This window comes from Onthophagus taurus, chromosome 11 (genome assembly GCF_036711975.1).
Source record: "Onthophagus taurus isolate NC chromosome 11, IU_Otau_3.0, whole genome shotgun sequence".
NCBI lineage: Eukaryota > Metazoa > Arthropoda > Insecta > Coleoptera > Scarabaeidae > Onthophagus > Onthophagus taurus.
Genome location: NC_091976.1, coordinates 29,004,908 through 29,023,997, shown reverse-complemented (window position 1 = coordinate 29,023,997; position 19,090 = coordinate 29,004,908). Strand labels below are relative to the sequence as shown.

At 32.3% G+C, this 19,090-nt stretch overlaps 1 protein-coding gene across 1 annotated transcript in view; it reads left to right on the top strand.

Moving 5' to 3' along the window:
* LOC111415201 (sarcoglycan delta) overlaps positions 1-19,090 on the top strand; it is a 115,656-nt gene that overhangs the window by 68,892 nt on the left and 27,674 nt on the right. The window contains exon 2 of the mRNA XM_071200180.1: positions 13,821-13,867. Coding sequence (XP_071056281.1) covers positions 13,821-13,867 — 47 coding nt within the window. The remainder of the gene's footprint in view (positions 1-13,820; positions 13,868-19,090) is intronic.

Sequence of the window (19,090 nt, the reverse complement as noted above, 5' to 3'; positions counted from 1 at the left end):
AGGAGATGCCAGATGAATGAAGATTCGTTCATGGCTGTTTCGGATTTTGTGTTCAGAAATGGGAAGTATTGATGATAATCTGCTTCTACATACTGTTACGTGCCAAATTTTCATTTACCTTTGTTTTGTTTTGTGTTGTTACTTTGTGTGCTGAGGTGAAATATGAGTTGCATTTCGCGTTTAGGGTTTTGAATTTATTATTTTGATTTATTGTTTTTTTATTTTAATTACACTTTATTTCAGTGACGATCGTAATGGAGTTTCCTTTAATCCTTTTTTTTTTTCCTGAACTAAGTTTTCCTATTATTTAATTCTTTTCTTTAATTTCTTATTTTAAACTTGTTATTTTTCGTAATCTTTCCTTCTTTTATATTCTTCCGTCTTTTCTTTTCTTTGAGCGTTCCGAGTTTGCGTTAAGGATCTGATAAGGTGGGGGTTGTTAGATATCGGAAACGGATAATTGACATCTTGATCATTATTGGTCCATCGACGATACGTTGAAGAACTGTGTGCATTAGTTGAATTTTGGTGACGCCATTACGGCATTTTGGAAATTAGTAGCTTTTCTCCGATTTTCGGGATTTTACACAGTTTCTTTGCTGTTGGAAAACGAAGTTTTCGTTATTCCGATTACGGATTTATCCGGATATATATCGTATTTGCTTATAAATTTTTTTTTTGGACCTAAGCCTCGTTAGATCTTGAGGTGAGTTGTTTTTTTTGCATCTCGGAACATTTCTTTTTTTTTCTTCTCTAATTCGTTTTTTTTCCTCTATTCCTTTTAGGCTTTTTAGTTACGGTTATCGTAACATTCAATCGTTTCCAATTTTTCTTCGCCCATCAATTTTTTTCTTTGCTGGGAGCATTTTGGAACCAAGGAACCCATCGCCATTTTGACGTTTTCGAAACCTTTCCTAACTCCACGCGACGCCACGGGAATAAAGGAAAAGATCTGTTATCAAGGTTGGGATAAGGTCAGATATTTTATTTTAATAAAATTCGTCGGCGGAAATTTCATTTTTAAAAATTCAAGGGAAACAAAGAATTGGAATAAGAATTTTGCGTTTCTTTTTTTGGATATCGTTTTTTTTTTTTTATTAATTTTTTTGTGTATTAAGCGCTTCACGCGTTTTCTTTTTTTTATAATTTATAGTTACAATTTTTTTGTGCTTCCAACTCATTATTTTTTTATTTGTAATATTAAATTTTATTGGCCCGTTTTTTTTATATTTTCTCCGTTGATTTTGATTTTTTTTTAAAACGCTTTCGGAGAAAACTTGAGCTCAAGATACTCGGGAACGTACGCGAGTTCAATTAAGATTTTTTTTTTGATTTGAGTTTTTCTTGTTTAATTTGTTTTTTTTGGCTAATAATTTTTTTTATAATTTTTTTTGTTGTTATTGGAACACTCATTTTTTTTTTATTCAAATATTTACCTTTTCCTTTTTATATATATATATTTTTTTTTTTTTGCTTCATTTAATAAATTTATTTCTTTATTGCAACTCATATTCGCTTCTTGATATTTTTTTTGTCTTGTTTTGTTGTCTTGTTGTCAATGTATTATTTGTTACAACTTTCCTTTCCATCACACTTCTCAGTTAGTGGACATCGTGGAAGAAACTGAGTGGCGCCTTTATAAATCGAACCACCCATCTTCACTGAACAGGCCGTGGATCCGCGATTGTTGTTTTAAAGTTGTAAACATTTGTTTTGGTCAGTTTTGTTGTTGTGTTGTAAAAGGCGTTACAATACAGAAGTTAGATGGTTGTCGAGAGGCAAAGTGCTATCAAGGTTATTTGAGCTTAGATCTGAAGTTCAAATATTTTTAACTAAACAAAATCATCCACTGGAAGAAAAGTTCACTAATGAAATTTAGTTATGCCAATTAGCATACTTGTGCGATATTTTTGGTAGACTAATTGATTTAAACCTAGGCTTACAAGGTAAACTTTTCTGTTGTCGATACAGGGTGTCCAAATTTCGATGGGTTTGCAGGGTATCTCAGTTATTATGACAGATAGAAAGTTGCAGCTTTCGCGAACCTGAGCTACTTTTTTGTGAAACTTACAATGGCGCAAACCAAATTTTCATAGCCCTCTTCGTTTTTGATATATACAGGGAGTGTTTCAAAATTTACGATTTTCAGACACCCTGTATCTCGGCTATCCGGAAACGTAACAACGGGTTCTAATAGATTTTTTCACGTAGAATCCAATGGTGCACGTAGAATTTTTCTGGTCCTCACGGTTTTTGAGTTATAAAGAGTTAAGTATTTTAAAAGTTGAGTATTCAGTATTTGAGTTGTGGTTATAACTCAAAAACCGTGATGACTAGAAAAATTCTACGTGCACCATTGGATTCCACGTGGAAAAATCTATTAGAATCTGTTTTTACTTTTTTACTAAGTTTCGGGATAACCGAGATACAGGAGGTGTCTGAAAATCGTAAATTTCAAACACTCCCTGTATATCAAAAACGAAGAGGGCTACGAAAATTTGGTTTACGCCATTGGAAGTTTCACAAAAAGTAGCTCAGGTTCTTTTTTCATAATAACTGAGATACCCTGCAAACCCATCGAAATTTAGACACCAGTACTCCAACTTTGTTACAGAAAATAAAATTGATATTAACAATGACATATTGTTAAATGTGAAAATACGTTGTGATAGAACAATTCGATAAGTATTTTACTATAGAAAATTTTACGGAATTTGATTGGATACGAAATCCATTTCTGGCAGAATTGCCAACCAATTTAAATGCAGCCGATCAAGAAAAATTGATTGAATTATCATGCGATGGTGAACTAAAAATGGAATTTAAGGTTTCTGATCTCGGTGAATTTTGGACAAGGAGAGTTTCTGAATACCCTTCCCTGGCGAAATAGGCTTTAAAATATTTAATGCCTTTTTCCACGACGTACTTGTGCGATAAATTTTATATTAAAAGTACATACAGAAATAAACTTGATTTAGAACCCGATCTTAGGCTATATTTATCTAATGGCGAACCAAATATTGATAAGTTGTGTAATAGTATATTAAAAATAAGTTTCGTAAGACACGCATAAATGATTTTAATGAATGAGTGCTTTAAGTCTTATGAAACGTGTTTTTTATGCTATTTTTTGTAATTCGCGTTTTTATACTTTTTTTTAACAAAAATAAAGTAAATTTTGGCAATGTAGGGAAATAGGTATGTAGCAGTTGGTAACACTGGAACACTTGAAAATAGAAACTTTGAATTGACAATTAGAAACTGTCAAACACAAAATATATTCACCTGAAAAAAATGTTTGATGTACACCTCCCAAAATAAGAGAAATTGCTCAGAGTCAACGTCCTCATCATTCTGGACTTTGTATTCGATGCTAAGAACGTGTTTAAACATCCATAGACAAAAATTGTCACATTGACAACTAGAAAGATTAATGACCCAATGTCACCAACTTGAACTGGTTTCCTAAAATGTTACTAAAATCTCATTACAGCATCGGATGCTGTAAGGAGTCTCATTACAGCACCCGTTTGAGTACTGTTATAGCTTCCATTACCGTAGCGAATTACAAATATGCAACAACATCCTTCTCACTAATAATGATTAGTGTTCACTTAATTATAATTAAATGTGAAGGATGTTGTTGAATAGTATTATTATTATTATTATTATTGCTGCCGGGCTGAGGAGGGCGGCCCCTCTCGTTACCGCGACCTATAAGATCTATTGTAACTTTAGCCCTCCAAAGGTTTAGGGCAAATGTAGGTCCTTAATGAACCTTAGTATTGTCCTGAGGTCTTGAACCTTTATGTCGGTAGGTAACAGGGTAGTTTTACCGAAGACGTTGTGCCGCAGTTTCTGACTCGTCGTTGCATAGTCGACAAGTTTGATCCTCAGCTTGTCCAATGTGGAAGAGGTGGTATTTTAGGGGCACATGGCCGGTTAGGTAGCCTGAGAGCGTTCTTAGATCCCCTTTGCTGAGGCATAAAACCTCTTTGGTTTTGTTTTGCGACGGAGTTATCATACTCTTCGCTTGTCTGTGACCTGGAAGTTCTTTCCAGCGTAAGGCTATCTTTGAAGCCTCCCAGTTGTTGATTATTTGTTTTAGGTGGCTTTTTTGTAGTCCACATCCAGGTTGGGGTCCAATGAAGGGCGTGTTTGCTGCCTCTTTGGCCAGCTTGTCGGCCTTCTCATTGCCCTCAATGTTGCTGTGACCTGGAACCCACCATAGGGTAACATCATTGCCCCTAGCGAGTTCTCTCAGGTTGTTGGTGCACTCTCTGATCAGTGCGGAGCCACACGTGTAGGCCTGAATTGCCTTTAAGGCGGCCCGACTGTCTGTGAAAATGTTTATGGATGCACCTTTTTGTCCCTTCTGTAGGTTCAAAGCGGTGCAGAAGTTTATAGCAAGAACTTCTGCTTGGAAAATTGTTAAGTCCGAGCTGAGGGGCAATTTGATGTGGCTGTTTGGTCCACTGATGCCCATGCCTACTCCAGATCTTACTGTCTTTGAAGCATCGGTGTACCAGGCTAGGGCTCCTCTTTTTAGTTGAGGCCCTCCTTTCGCCCAATCATCCCTGCTACTAAATATGACCTTATACGGTTGGTTGAAATTGTATTCCGTCGGTATAAGGTCCGTTTTAATTTCAATCAGGTGATTTAGACATGGGTCTTTGAGGATCTCGAGGTGTCCTCTGAGATTACCCTGCATCAACTTGAGTGAAGAAACTGTTTTCAGTGATAAGGCACTTAAGGCTGCCTCCTTTTGTATATACATGTGGAGTGGTGTGAGACTTGTTGAATAGTAGGTAATGTTGTTAAATAAGTCAGAGCTAATAAGGGAAATATAATAAGAAATATGTTCATTTAATGCTGTAATTTTATTTTTTCCCATAAAATCGGGAAAAATCGTCTTACTTTGCCCATCGAGGCATAACTTTGCCCATGGTCTTCTTCGGTAGCCCATATTATTACTTAAGTGTAAGAGTGAGACAAAGTTACCCCTCGATAGTCAAAGTAAGTCAAAGTAAAATGCAACGGAAAAATATTCTATCCGCTTAACACATTGGTTGCCACGTCATCTTAACGTCTTTCATATATTATGAACGTCATTCACATATGAAAGACGTTAAGAAAAAAAGACGTTGCAGCCAATGTGTTAATAAGTGGTACTAAAAAAGTTTGTTTTACATCCATCATTTTAATTTACCTTCATGTGATTAATATTAGTAGTGTAAGAATGCCGGTTCTAGAGCGGAAGTTGCTCCTGCGGTGACGTCACGCCTCAATGTATTAGGTATAGGGGGGGATACCAACTAAAGTTTGGGGGAAAAAAAAGTTAGGTTGGTATTAAAAGTAACTAGAGATCTAGGTATTTTTAGAAAATTAAATAGAAAAATTTTGAGAAGATTAATATCAACATTTTCAAATAATCCTTGCAACTAACTGCAATGTCATATACTTAGAACAAGTAAAAAAAACTTGGTGAATCATTTTATTAGATGATTATATGAAACAATAAGTGCTTATTATATCTTTATTGATAAGTTAAATTTAAACTAAAAGTACAGTTTGATAAGCCGATTTTGAACTGAGATAATATCCTAACCACTGAGAATATAGATCGTGGCATATGGAGGCTAATATGCACACTCGAAGGCGTCGGACCATAAGAGAAATTTTCTCGTAAGCTCCACATAGAGTTTGAAACTACTGAGAGAGAGAGAGAGATTTGGGTTAGTTATATAGCGGCGAGTGCATTATAACTGGGCCAAATTAGTTTGTAGAGACGTGAATATAGGAAAAATATAACGTTGATCTGGGTGGCCATTTACAGATTACAAAAGGGCGTTGGAAGATGAGATAGGAAGAAAAAGGCGCGTCAGATTTTATCGTCCACTATCCCCCTTCGGTTATTAAGATACAAAAATAAATTGGGGTGATAAGGCGGGATTAAGGAATCTAAACGGGTCAATATTTATTGTCCTATACCGTTAGGTAATTATCTATATAGTATATATACGATGGAATAAACGTCGTGCCCTTTTTTCTAATCAACGTGTCACGTTTTTACGGTTAATAAAAAATCTTATCTTTTTTTCCAAACCGATATTGGAAACCTTTTTATTTATTACTTTTTTTTTATTTGCATCTCATACATTAATACACCTACTTGGTAATCTTTGTAATGAAATGGATGTTTTTCCTATAGGACATTGCGCACTGAGTTTCTCGTTTCTTTGTTCATCGTGAAACGAGTCGAAACGTAAAAACGGGGAGAGTTTATAGGGGTAAGTCTGTTATCTGGTTTACCTTGTGGCAACTGGGGATTTCCCCGGAACAAATTTTAGATAGTACTTTACGATTTTTTTTTTGATTAATAAAATAGAGATCCAATTCGTAATCTTTTAAATTTATGAATTTTACAAAATTACGTTTAAAATATAAATTTCTGTATGTGGATTAATTAGCACGTTGACGGACAAGTGACGGTTCCATACTGTTAATGTAACAGTTTTTAGTCCGAGTTCGATAACAAGGTTTGGTGTAAACTCGTTTCGAACACTCGCCCGCCTAATTAAGACTGTCAAAACTAATCAGCCGATATGCACCACCCTATACGCGCTCGAATTCCAAAAACGGATAATTAAATAGATGCCGAACTAATAATATCCTCCCCACGATGACAAATATTCGCTGAGTAAATTAACGTTTTAATTAACATTAAAACAAAAAAAAGAATACGTATAAAGGAGAGACAATGTTTGCCTAATGAAAAGATGTTTATTGGTCCCAATTTCAACTCGGCGAAGAGAATAAAACCCATCAATTTCACAATTCGGCTACCTACCAAAAGCGCGATGGTCTGAAGAGCTCGACCCTTTCTCGTTTATAAATGCAAAATCGATATTGCGAATTACACCTGCAGATGTAAAGATATAAATGTAATTCACGTGGAGGAGTGTGGTACAAGGATAGTGGTGTATACAAGGTTGGTTTGGTAGAAGTGGAAGGTGCGCCATCGTCGTCTAGTTGCACCTTAACGCAAATAGAGGATTTTAATTAATTAAATTTATGGATAAGGATCTCGTTTGCCTTTCGAGTAAAAGTCAAGGAAAATTCCTAGCTCAGCTAAAAGAGTCAATTCGGTAAAGTTTAATAGTTTCTCTTTTTGATTGCTTCTTTTCGTTATTCGTACTTTAATAATCTTTTTTAAACAGCACACATATTTTAAAAACTTGTTCAATCTCAACTCTAAGACTACTAATAATAATCGTCGGTAATTTTCGCATTTCAAACCGCAATCAGTTGAACCCACGCAATAAAAGCTGGGTCATAAATCGGACGTCGGGATTATTATAGCCGTTTGCGTTAATTGCCAACGGCTCGGTCCATTTTCGTTGGGCCCGCTATCAATTAGTCTAATTGTCGAGTTGTAGATAAGAAAATTTCTTGGTTCCAAAAACCGTCTTGTGATGCACCCTTAGACGCGTGCGCAACAAAACGATCGGCACGCAATTAAGGCCGTAAATAACGTCCCGTACTGATTTAACGGCCCCCTCGTAAATTAATACCGCCACCGTTAACGTCGCTTCGAGTTCGTGTTGATTTTACAGATTTAGATCAACCGATTCGCAAACTGTTGACCGCTTACATTTTCTTTTTTAGATTTTCACTTTTTATTACAACTATAATTTATTTCTTCTAATTCTAAATTTAAAAAGAAATCACTTCAAAGCTTTCGATCAAAACTTAACGATATTAATTTGTGTATATCTTCTTCATATTTTATGTTAGCGGTCACGATTGCAGCGTCTCGGCTCTAAATGACCTTGAAGTTTGTCTCTACGTAGCACAATAATATTTAAAGTTGTTCAATGTGCATTGATACGTATTAAGATTTAGATTAAGTTTTGCGTGTGGGATAATTTCATACATAAACGAATAAAGGTTCCCAAGCTCGGCTTTCTTCATGAAAAAGTATATACTTTTGTCAATGAAGTCCCACCAATTTAATACTATATCTTAAGAATTCTATTTTTTATGATTTTTTTTATTATGATGGAAAAAATAGATATTGCAAAGACAAAAATTTTAGTTGAGTTCAAAATTTATTATCTCAAAAACGAATAAAGATTTCCAAGTACGACTTTGTTCATGAAAAAGTACATACTTTTCTCTACAAAGTACCACCAATTCAAAACTGTATCTTAAGAATTCGATTTTTTATGATTTTTTTTAATATGATGGAAAAAATAGATATAATAAAGATACAAATTTTAGTTGAGTTCAAAATTTATTATCTCAAGAACGAAAAAAGATTTCCAAGTACGATTTTGTTCATGAAAAAGTACATACTTTTCTCTACAAAGTTCCACTAATTCAAAACTGTATCTTAAGAATTCGATTTTTCATGATTTTTTTAATATGATGGAAAAAATAGATTGATAAAGACACAAATTTTAATTGAGTTCAAAATTTATTATCTCAAGAACTAATAAAGATTTAAAAGTACAATTTTGTTCATGAAAAAGTACATACTTTTCTCTACAAAGTACCACTAATTCAAAACTGTATCTTAAGAATTCGATTTTTTATGATTTTTTTTAATATGATGGAAAAAATAGATTGATAAAGACACAAATTTTAATTGAGTTCAAAATGTATTATCTCAAAAACGAATAAAGATTTCCAAGTACGATTTTGTTTATGACAAAGTACATACTTTTCTCTACAAAGTACCACCAATTCAAAACTGCATCTTAAGAATTCGATTTTTTATGATTATTTTTAATATGATGGAAAAAATAGATATGATAAAGACACAAATTTTAATTGAGTTCAAAATTTATTATCTTAAGAACGAATAAAGATTTCCAAGTACGATTTTGTTCATGAAAAAGTACATACTTTTCTCTACAAAGTACCACCAATTCAATACTATATCTTAAGAATTCTTTTTTTTATGATTTTTTTTAATATGATGGAAAAAATAGGTATTACAGACAAAAATTTAGTTGAGATCAAAAATTTTTATCTCAAGAAGGCATAAAGATTTCCAAGTTCGACTTTATTCATAAAAAAGTACATACTTTTCTCTATAAATGCTCACCAATTCAATACTATATCTTAAGAATTCGATTTTTTATGATTTTTTTAATATGATGGAAAAAATAGATATTGCAAAGACAAAAATTTTAGGTGAGTTCAAAATTTATTATCTCAAGAACGAATAAAGATTTCCAAGTACGACTTTGTTCTTAAAAAAGTACGTACTTTTTTCTACAAAGTACCACCAATTCAATACTATATCTTAAGAATTCGATTTTTTATAATTTTTTTTTAATATGGTGGAAGAAATAAATATTATGAATGCAAATATTTTAGTTGAGTTGAATACAACCAGTTTTCTTGGATTAAATAAAACTATGACATTGTAGGTGACAGATGTCAAATTAAAACTGACATCTGTCAAATGAAACATTTTCTTTTTAATTTTTATATACTTACATATATACACTGACCTTGTTTTGATTTAAAGCATACCTCTTTTGATACCAACAATATAATAATTTGAATGTCTAAATGGCATTGACAGCTGTCATTTAACAAAAGTGACAGTTAACACATATAGTATTTTCTTTGTATAACTTGTTTCTTAACCTGAATATATCTAGTCTTCTTGAATTAAACAAAAATATGGCCTTCTAGGTAACAAATGTCAAATTAAAACTGACATCTGCCAAATGAAACATTTTCTTTAAAATTTTTAATTTTTATAAACTTACATACACTGTTTGTTTTGATTTAAACCATACCTCTTTTGACACCAAAAATATAATAATTAAAATGTTTAAATAGCATTGACAGCTGTCATTTACCAAAAGTGACAGTTAACACATACAGTATTTTTTTGTGTCACTTGTTTCTTAACCTGAATATATCCAGTCTTCTTGAATTAAACAAAAATATGGCGTTCTAGGTAACAAATGTCAAATTAAAACTGACATCTGTCAAATGAAACAATTTTTTTTTAATTTTTATAAACTTACATACACTGTGCTTGTTTTGATTTAAATCATACCTCTTTTAACACCAAAAATATAATAATTAAAATTTTTAAATAGCATTGACAGCTGTCATTTACCAAAAGTGACAGTTAACACATACAGTATTTTCTTTGTGTAACTTGTTTCTTAACCTGGATATATCCAGTCTTCTTGAATTAAACAAAAATATGGCGTTCTAGGTAACAAATGTCAAATTAAAACTGACATCTGTCAAATGAAACATTTTCTTTAAAATGATTAAATTTTATAAACTAACATACATAGTACTTAATTTGATTTAAAGCATACTTCTCCTAACATTAACAGGAGAAAATAATTACAATGTCTAAATAAAAGCTATCAAAATAAAAGTGACAGTTGACAAATACAAAATGACACCTGTCAAATGAAACATTCCCTTTTATTTTTTTCTTTCCTTGTTGGCTAAAAATACATTGTATCTAATATTAATTTGAAGTACCTCTCTTAATATCAACAAAAAGATAAATTTGTATAAAATAAAAACATTTATGTCTTTTAAAGTGACAGGTGTCAAATTTAAAGTGACACCTGCCTAATGAAACATTCCCTTTTAATTTTTTTATTTCTCATTTGACATTATTACGTTGTATTTGTTATTAATTTAAAGTACACCATCTTAATAACAGCAGAAAGATGTATAATCAACATCTGTTAAATCAAAAATGACAGCTGTCAAACGAAATGTTTCTTTACATAACACTTTTATGATTTACGTTAAATATATCGTATTTGGTACGAAAGGAAAGCATTTTCGATGTTTTAACTAAAACTTATTAAGTGAAAAATGACACCTGTCAAATCAAAAATGACAGTAAAAAAATAAAACAGTTTTATGAATATCTTTTTTATTTATCAATCCAAACACATCGTATTTGATAACAAATGAAATCATTTTTAAGGGTCTCCGTAACAAATGTCAAATCAAAAATGACAGGTGTCAAACGAAATGTTTTTTTTGCATAACTCTTTTATGGTTTATGTTAAACATATCGTGTTTGGTATCAAATGAAAGCATTTTCGATGTTTTAATTAAAAATTATTAAATTGAAAAATTACATCTGTCAAATCAAAAATGACAGTTAAAAAATAAAACAGTTTTATAAATATCTTTTTTATTTATCAACTCAAACACATCGTATTTGATTACAAATGAAATCATTTTTAAGGATCTCCGTAATAAATGTCAAATCAAAAATGACAGGTGTCAAATAAAATGTTTTTTTTGCATAACTTTTATGGTTTATGTTAAACATATAGTGTTTGGTATCAAATGAAAGCATTTTCGACATTTTAACTAAAAATTATTAAGTGAAAAGTGACAGCTTTCAAAACAAAAATGACAGTTAAAAAATAAAGCAGTTTTTTGAATATCTTTTTTATTTATCAACCCAAACACATTCTCCGTAACAAATGTCAAATCAAAAATGACAGGTGTCAAACGAAATGTTTTTTTTGCATAACTCTTTTATGGTTTATGTTAAACATATAGTGTTTGGTATCAAATGAAAGCATTTTCGATGTTTAACTAAAAATTATGTAGTGAAAAGTGACAGCTGTCAAGTCAAAAATGACAGTTAAAAATAAAACAGTTTTTTGAATATCTTTCTTTTCTCTCAACCCAACCACATCATGTTTGATAACAAATGAAAGCATTTTTAAAGTTCTCCGTAACAAATGTCAAATCAAAAATGACAGGTGTCAAACAAAATATTTCTTTACATAACTCTTTTATTATTTACATTAAACATATCGTGTTTGGTATCAAATGAAAGCATTTTCGATGTTTTAACTAAAAATTATTAAATGAAAAATGACAGCTGTCAAATCAAAAATGACAGTTAACAAATAAAACAATTTTTTCAATAGATTTCTTATTTATCAACCCAAACATATCGTGTTTGATATCAAATGAAAGCATTTTTGACGTTTTAATTAAAAATTGTTGAGTCGAAAATGTCAGATACAACAAGATACGAAGTTTTTGAGGTATCTACGTAAAACTCGATAGTTTTATTTGAGATATTTCCCAATTTTTATTGTTTCGTTTAAAATTTTATGAATAATTTGTCAAGTAAATTTAGATAAATGATTTAACAATTCTTAAGTATTCAACAACAATATTTCTTTAGGGTTACGTTTAGAATGCAAAGATAAGGGAAAGTTGGGAGAGAAAGTTTTAAAAGAGGGTTCAGAGAGTTGATTGAGGCCATTTGTCAGAGGGTGGATAGATTACTGTTGAATTGCCTGAATGGCCCTTGGGTCACCAGTCGTAGCAGGTGCATTCAAATATCATGCAAGTACGGTCAGCAGCGCATGACTTAATTTGCAGTCCGATATTGTATTGTCGTCGTCAACGCGACGTGACGTCCCAATCCGTATCTGTGACAAGGGGATTTTAACGGTCCTATCCAATCACCACCCCCATTCAGTAACCCTCATCCTGGTGGTCCCTAATTTTAAATCAACAAAACACAGCAAGAAACTATTAAAAGATTTAAATTGACGTTGGTAAAGATGAACCAGAAGCTGTTAGTCTTGTGTTTGTTGGTCAGCTGGCCTACTTTAAAGGTTCTATTTTCCGCGGTACGGTTCGAGTGGACGTATTGAAAGAGAAGAAAGGCCCGCGAGCTATTTATACGTGGCTATGGTCGTGTCGAGTGGGTCGTCGTGTGCTGAAACCACGCCTGAAACGCTTGAAACGCCCGAAGCCGCCAGAAGCCGCCGGTCAGTGTCTCTCCTAATTGAGTCGGTCGCGTTCCGCGGACATTCCACAAATTATTCGCGTGTTTGGATACGAGATTTTCGGACGTTTAACCGAGTTATGCGGACCGTACGTCGTCGCAAGAAACTTGAAATGTTCAAGAATTGAACGGTGAGTTCAGATTTTCCGCATATATTTCACATTCCCGATGCCCCTATTGTTTTAAAATGAATCGTAACGATTTTTTTAATTTTAAATAATCTCCAACGCATCTGTTTATTTATTTACGTATTGTGTAGTGTATCTGAACAAAAACAACCATCAAAATTGGATGGAGATATAAATAAATAGTAAAAGCATATTGAAATAATAAACAAAGAGATTGTGTCAAGTTTAGATTATATATTTTTAGCTTATACTAACAATAGATTTTATTTTTTATTTTTAAATGATGTTGTATATTAAAAAAATTATTTTCTTTTAAACCGTATTTCATAAAATTATGAATATTAATGTCGTGAGTATAGCAATTTATTTGAAAGTTTTTTATGTGTATAGTAATTGAAATTTAAATTATATATAATAGTGTTTTATAGCAGCGATTCATTAAATATTAAATCATTGCGTTATAACGACAATACTCGCGTCGATATCGAATCGGTTTCACATAAAAAAAATGTTTATGATTTGTTTACATTGAAATCGATGTAATACTTTTAATGGTGTTTTTATTAAAACGAAGTATTATATAGTGTAATTCAAAGTAGATTAATATAATACTGCGTACAACAATGAATTTTTTGCTTTATTTTCATAAACATGGTGGCGTTTAATCCGTGTAATGGCTGTAAATCTATTTTTGTGAATAGCCGCAACAGCGTATTCTTAACGGAACGAGTTTTCGTTGGCCGTCTGCCAGTCGTTAAGGGCCCCTATTTGCAATATGGCTATTAGAGTACGGGTGTATCTTTGGATACTCTAGGTTTATGCTGCTATTTGCGTTTATTCGTTACTTTTTCTTGTTGCAGGGCAACGCCAACCATAAGGTTTCCAACGCCGCTTCCGAGAGCAATAGGTAAGCACATCTTCTCGCGTATTTCTTCGCCCCGTTTCAAGCTCCCATCATCGGGTCGATATTTCGAAATGGAAGGTGTAATGTATTCGCGGGAAAGATGAAATATTCATGCGCCCGGTCGCCGACACCAGCAAATGGGCGTTTTAAGTGAGGGCTTTTGGTAATTGTGAGAAAAGGCCCGCGCTCCGGCCGCTGATCCCGTGTACACAACGTTTCGTGCATTCGCACATTTTCAGGCGCCGTCGCTTCAAATTTACCACCACGTTACACGGTTAACTGTTCCGTAATCATTTTGGGACGAAGAATGTCTTCAATAATCTTCTTAAATAATGAGAATCAATAGGACAAAAGTCCGTTATATGAATAATTTTATATTTATACCAAGGATGAGGTAGAATCTAAAGAGGATTGTTGAATCCTAGCTGGAGGGCCCGTTCGTGACGTCAGCTCTGAATAACAATTAAAACTAGAACTAACACTAGACCTAGAACTAAAAAGTTTCGGACAATTCTTAACTTTTTAGTTTTTCTTTGAAATGTCAATTATACCGTGAAGGAATGTTAGGTGAGGTTAGTTTTGAAAGAAATTGATTTTTCAGAAAGTTTTAAAATTACTGGTAAAACATGGGTAAAAATTTCTAATTAAATTAAAAAGTTTGTATCTCAAGAACCAAGAGTGATATCTCAAAACGGACTAATTTATTGGATAGTAGATGCTTTAATTGATAATCGGTGAGAGTTTCATAAAACAATTCCATGAAATGGACTTTTCAGGAAATTCTAAAGTTACACGAAAATATCGGCAAAAACTGCTAATCAACTTTAACACTTTTTATCTCAAGAACAAAGAGTGATATTTCAAAACGGACTTATTTATTAGATAGTACAAACGTTAATTAATAATTGGTAACAGTTTCATAAAAATTTTCCAAGAAATTGATTTTTCAGAAAGTTTTAAAGTTATTGGTAAAACATGGGTAAAAATTTCTAATTGAATTAAAAAGTTTGTATCTTAAGAACTAACAGTGATTTTTCAAAACGGACTAATTTATTGGATAGTAGATACTTTAATTGATAATCGGTGAGAGTTTCATAAAAAAATTCCATGAAATGGACTTTTCAGGAAATTCTAAAGTTACACGAAAATACCGGCAAAAATTGCTAATCAACTTTAACATTTTTTATCTCAAGAACAAAGAGTGATATTTCAAAACGGACTTATTTATTGGATAGTACAAGCTTTAGTTGATAATTGGTACCAGTTTCATAACAATTTTCCAAGAAATTCATTTTTCAGTCATTTTTAAAATTATTGGTAAAAATCGGCAAAAATTGCTAATTGAAGTAAAAGGTTTGTATCTCAAGAACCAAGAGTGATATCTCAAAACGGACTAATTTATTGGATAGTGGAAGCTTTAATTGATATTCGGTGAGAGTTTCATAAATTATTTCCATGAAATGGATTTTTCAGAAATTTTTAAAGTAACACGAAAAAATCTGCAAAAACTGCTAATTAACTTTAATACATTTTATCTCAAGAACAAAGAGTGATATTTCAAAACCGACTTATTTATTGGATAGTACAAGCTTTAGTTGATAATTGGTACCAGCTTCATAACAATTCTCCAAGAAATTGATTTTTCTATCATTTTTAAAGTTATTGATAAAAATTGGCAAAAATTTCTAATTGAATTAAAAAGTTAGAAGTAGCTAGTATTAACACTTGCACTAACCTAATTCCTGAAGTAATCTGCATCAAGAATTTATTATCAACCAAAGGAATATCAATAAATCATCAATACTGACCAAAAAACAAGAGACTTTAGTATCAAAATGGAAAGGAAGTTAGATGTCAATCCAAAAACCTTCATGAATTTCGTTTTAACTGAGTCAATACTTCATATATAACCGAAACTTTAGAATTAAATAGAAAAACTTCAATGGAATTTAAGGAAATCCATAAAATTGCACTAAAATAGTGACTTTGATGTAAGAGATTAAAGTTGATTCAAAAAACATCAAATATAGTATTCATCAAATACTTCATTTCAACATAGAGTTCTAATACGAACATAAAACTTCATTAAAACCACAAACTACAACAGTAAATTTAATACTAACAAAAGAACTTTTAAGAAATGGAACTTTGTAGAACTTCATCCCAACCCGATTAAAAATAAACTAAAAAGTGAAATTCTTAATTTTTTCTATAGAGCTAACACTAGACCTAGAACTAGGTTCTAGACCTAGTTCTAGGTCTGGTTTAAGTTCAATAAAGAAATATAATAATCTAGCGCTGAATACATAGAGGTTTTAATATACAGGTCATCCCTGTATATTAAAACCCACACTAGGTATTCATGACACACTAGGTTAAATATCGATATGTGTGTGCATTTTTCAAAAAACCCTAATTATCTCCCAAACTATAAATGTTAGGTATAGGACATATCGGATATAAAAGATGTAAAAAGAGACACCGAAGACGACTAAGTAATAAAATATGGGGGGTGCCATTTAAAAAAATGAAGTTATGGTACTTCCAAGTTTCGAAAAAGTAACGTGCCATAGTAAAGTGACCAAACGTTCTAGACAGCCATACTCGGCACCAAAACATCATCCATCATGTTGCTTAACCATGTTCTGAATCCGAAATTGATATCCCAAAAATCGAGTGTTCTCTGATTTTTTGAACAAGTGTCTGCTGGAGCAGATTTTTCTAAAAAAATTCGAATAACTCGAGAACGGACGAATCAAATTGCAAAAAATAAAGTCATTCATAAACCTTGAAAAATATACAGGGTGTTCCATTTAAAAAAATAAAGTGTTTGGCCAGAACCCTGTAAAGTTCTAATGGACGGTCGTCGTGGATGACCCTGTATTATAAATTTTTTAAAAGATAAAAAATTAGATACGTTTTAGTTCCACTTATAATGTGATTATGGTCGTTGGAATAACAAACGATCAAAATAAAACTTTGCGGTACTTTCAAGTCCCGTCGGACTCGCCGGGAAAAATTACCGCTGATGGGCAAAGTTGTGCCGAGATCGTTGGGGAGGAGCAGCAAATTTTCTTTGCCCCAGATGATTAATAGCGCAAGTGTAATAGACATAGTTCCGGAGTTGTGTACCGCATCGTCCGGAAACAACCTCACGACCAGTCCCCCGCTAATTGTTATAAGTGCGATATTAAAACTAAAACCGGGTACACTTCATTACCGGGTACCGCCTTATGCAAATTGCGTACACCGACAAAACTAAATTACTCGCTACCGGTTCATTTTCAAAACAACATCACATCTAAGTAACAATTTCTAAACACACGGGGTTATTAGAATTTTAATTAGAACATGTTTTGCATCATGACCAGATCTTTATTAATTTTGTACTTTATTTAGTTAGTACATCAATGTTACATTAAGCGTTACACGTGTGAAGTAGAGTGTTATGAATAGGGGTGTAGGTGATGAAGTTGGTTGGTAAAAGGAGGGTTGAAATTGTGCCCGAAGCAGTTCGATGACAGCGAGAGGAAGCTGTAAGTAAGTTGGCTACAATGAACGCCGCACAGGAACCAATTAAGGTGGCCGCTCGTCCCGCACGAAACGCCGCCGTAAACACCGGAAAGGACCTGCTAGTTCCCGAGGCACACGACCTCGTGCCCATTAGCGACAGGAAGCCGCCTTGCCCTGAGGTCAATACCTTTGAGGGGTATTTTCCAAAAAACTTCTATCTATAGGAATTTTTTTAAAGGAAACAATAAAGTACACCTAAATCTTCTTAGCGACTTAAGAAGTTATATAAACATTTTCCGTCTCTAATTGTGTAACTTTCCTAAAGAATCAGAAACAATTAAATAATTTTGGCTCTCTTCTAATGACGTCAACGTTAAAAAATGTTTTGTGTCCCAATAACAACGTAACTCGATTCGTTTATTTAATATAATAAAACCGAATTATGTTCATTAATACACAACAACATTTTAAAACTATACAAAATGACGTGGGTCGAATTGTAACGAATACACCGCAGGCTACTCGGATAAATTACACTAGAATGCAGTTCGATTTTCGCAACCTATTTTTCATCTGTCAATTTTTCAAAAAAAAAAAAAAAAAATCAGATCAGGTTATTTTTTGCCAATAAATTTTTTGATGGGATTGGAAAATTGAACAAACAATACAACTTCATTTCGATTTTTCTTCTGTAATTTTATTATCTATAATTTAGCTATTTCAGTAGTAATTTACGAATCGAAAATGTTGTGTAACGGAAAAGTAATTTCTTTTTTTATCATCGCTATTGTAACAAAATTGCGCTATATTCTACCTTATCTTGTTTTAAGACAGGATGTGGTAAGAAAATCGATCGACATATACATATTTCAGAATGATGTCTTAGAAGTTTGAATCTACAAATTTTTGGTGAATAATTCGCTTTATACGATCAATATGCAAACTTCAACGGATCGCTATTGTGTTCGGAGGTTTAAAAAAGGTGACCAATAAAACATAATAAACATAATAATGGCAGCGTTTTTTTGTTAATGGTGTTACGGCTTATACCTCAAAAAGCAAAAACTGTGGAATAATTTTGTTGCACAATTAACATACTAAATAGACCCAAAAATCATAATCCATAACCGATCCTCATCCATCATTTATAATTGCCAAATTAATAGCCTCAATGAACAAAGTCCAAAGACTTGGGTTGGATTGAAAAACAGTGGAATAATTTTTTTGCACAACTAACATACGAAATAGACCTAAAAAACATAATCCATAACCAATCTTCACCCATCTTTTATAGATACCAACCTAACGATCTCAAAGACTCAAAAAGTGAAAGCTATGGAATAATTTCTTTTGCTCAAATAACATTAAAAATTAACCTAAAAGCATAATCCATTTTCATCCAATATTAATTATTGTCAATATGTTATGTATAACGTTGGAAAAACGAAATTTGGTGTGTTTATATAAAATTCCTCAACAAGTTTGATGGTGAAAACCGCTTTTCGATATTTCGCTTAGTTTTTGAGAAATCACTCTTCAAACTTAACCTCAAAAGATTACTAATTCTGACATTGCTTTAATGGTTAACTTTAAATTCTCATTTCTAGGTTATGTATAAAATTGGAAAAACGAAGTTTGATGTATTTATTTATAATTTCTCAATAATTTTAATGGTAAAAACCGTTTTTTAATATCTCGATTCATTTTTGAGAA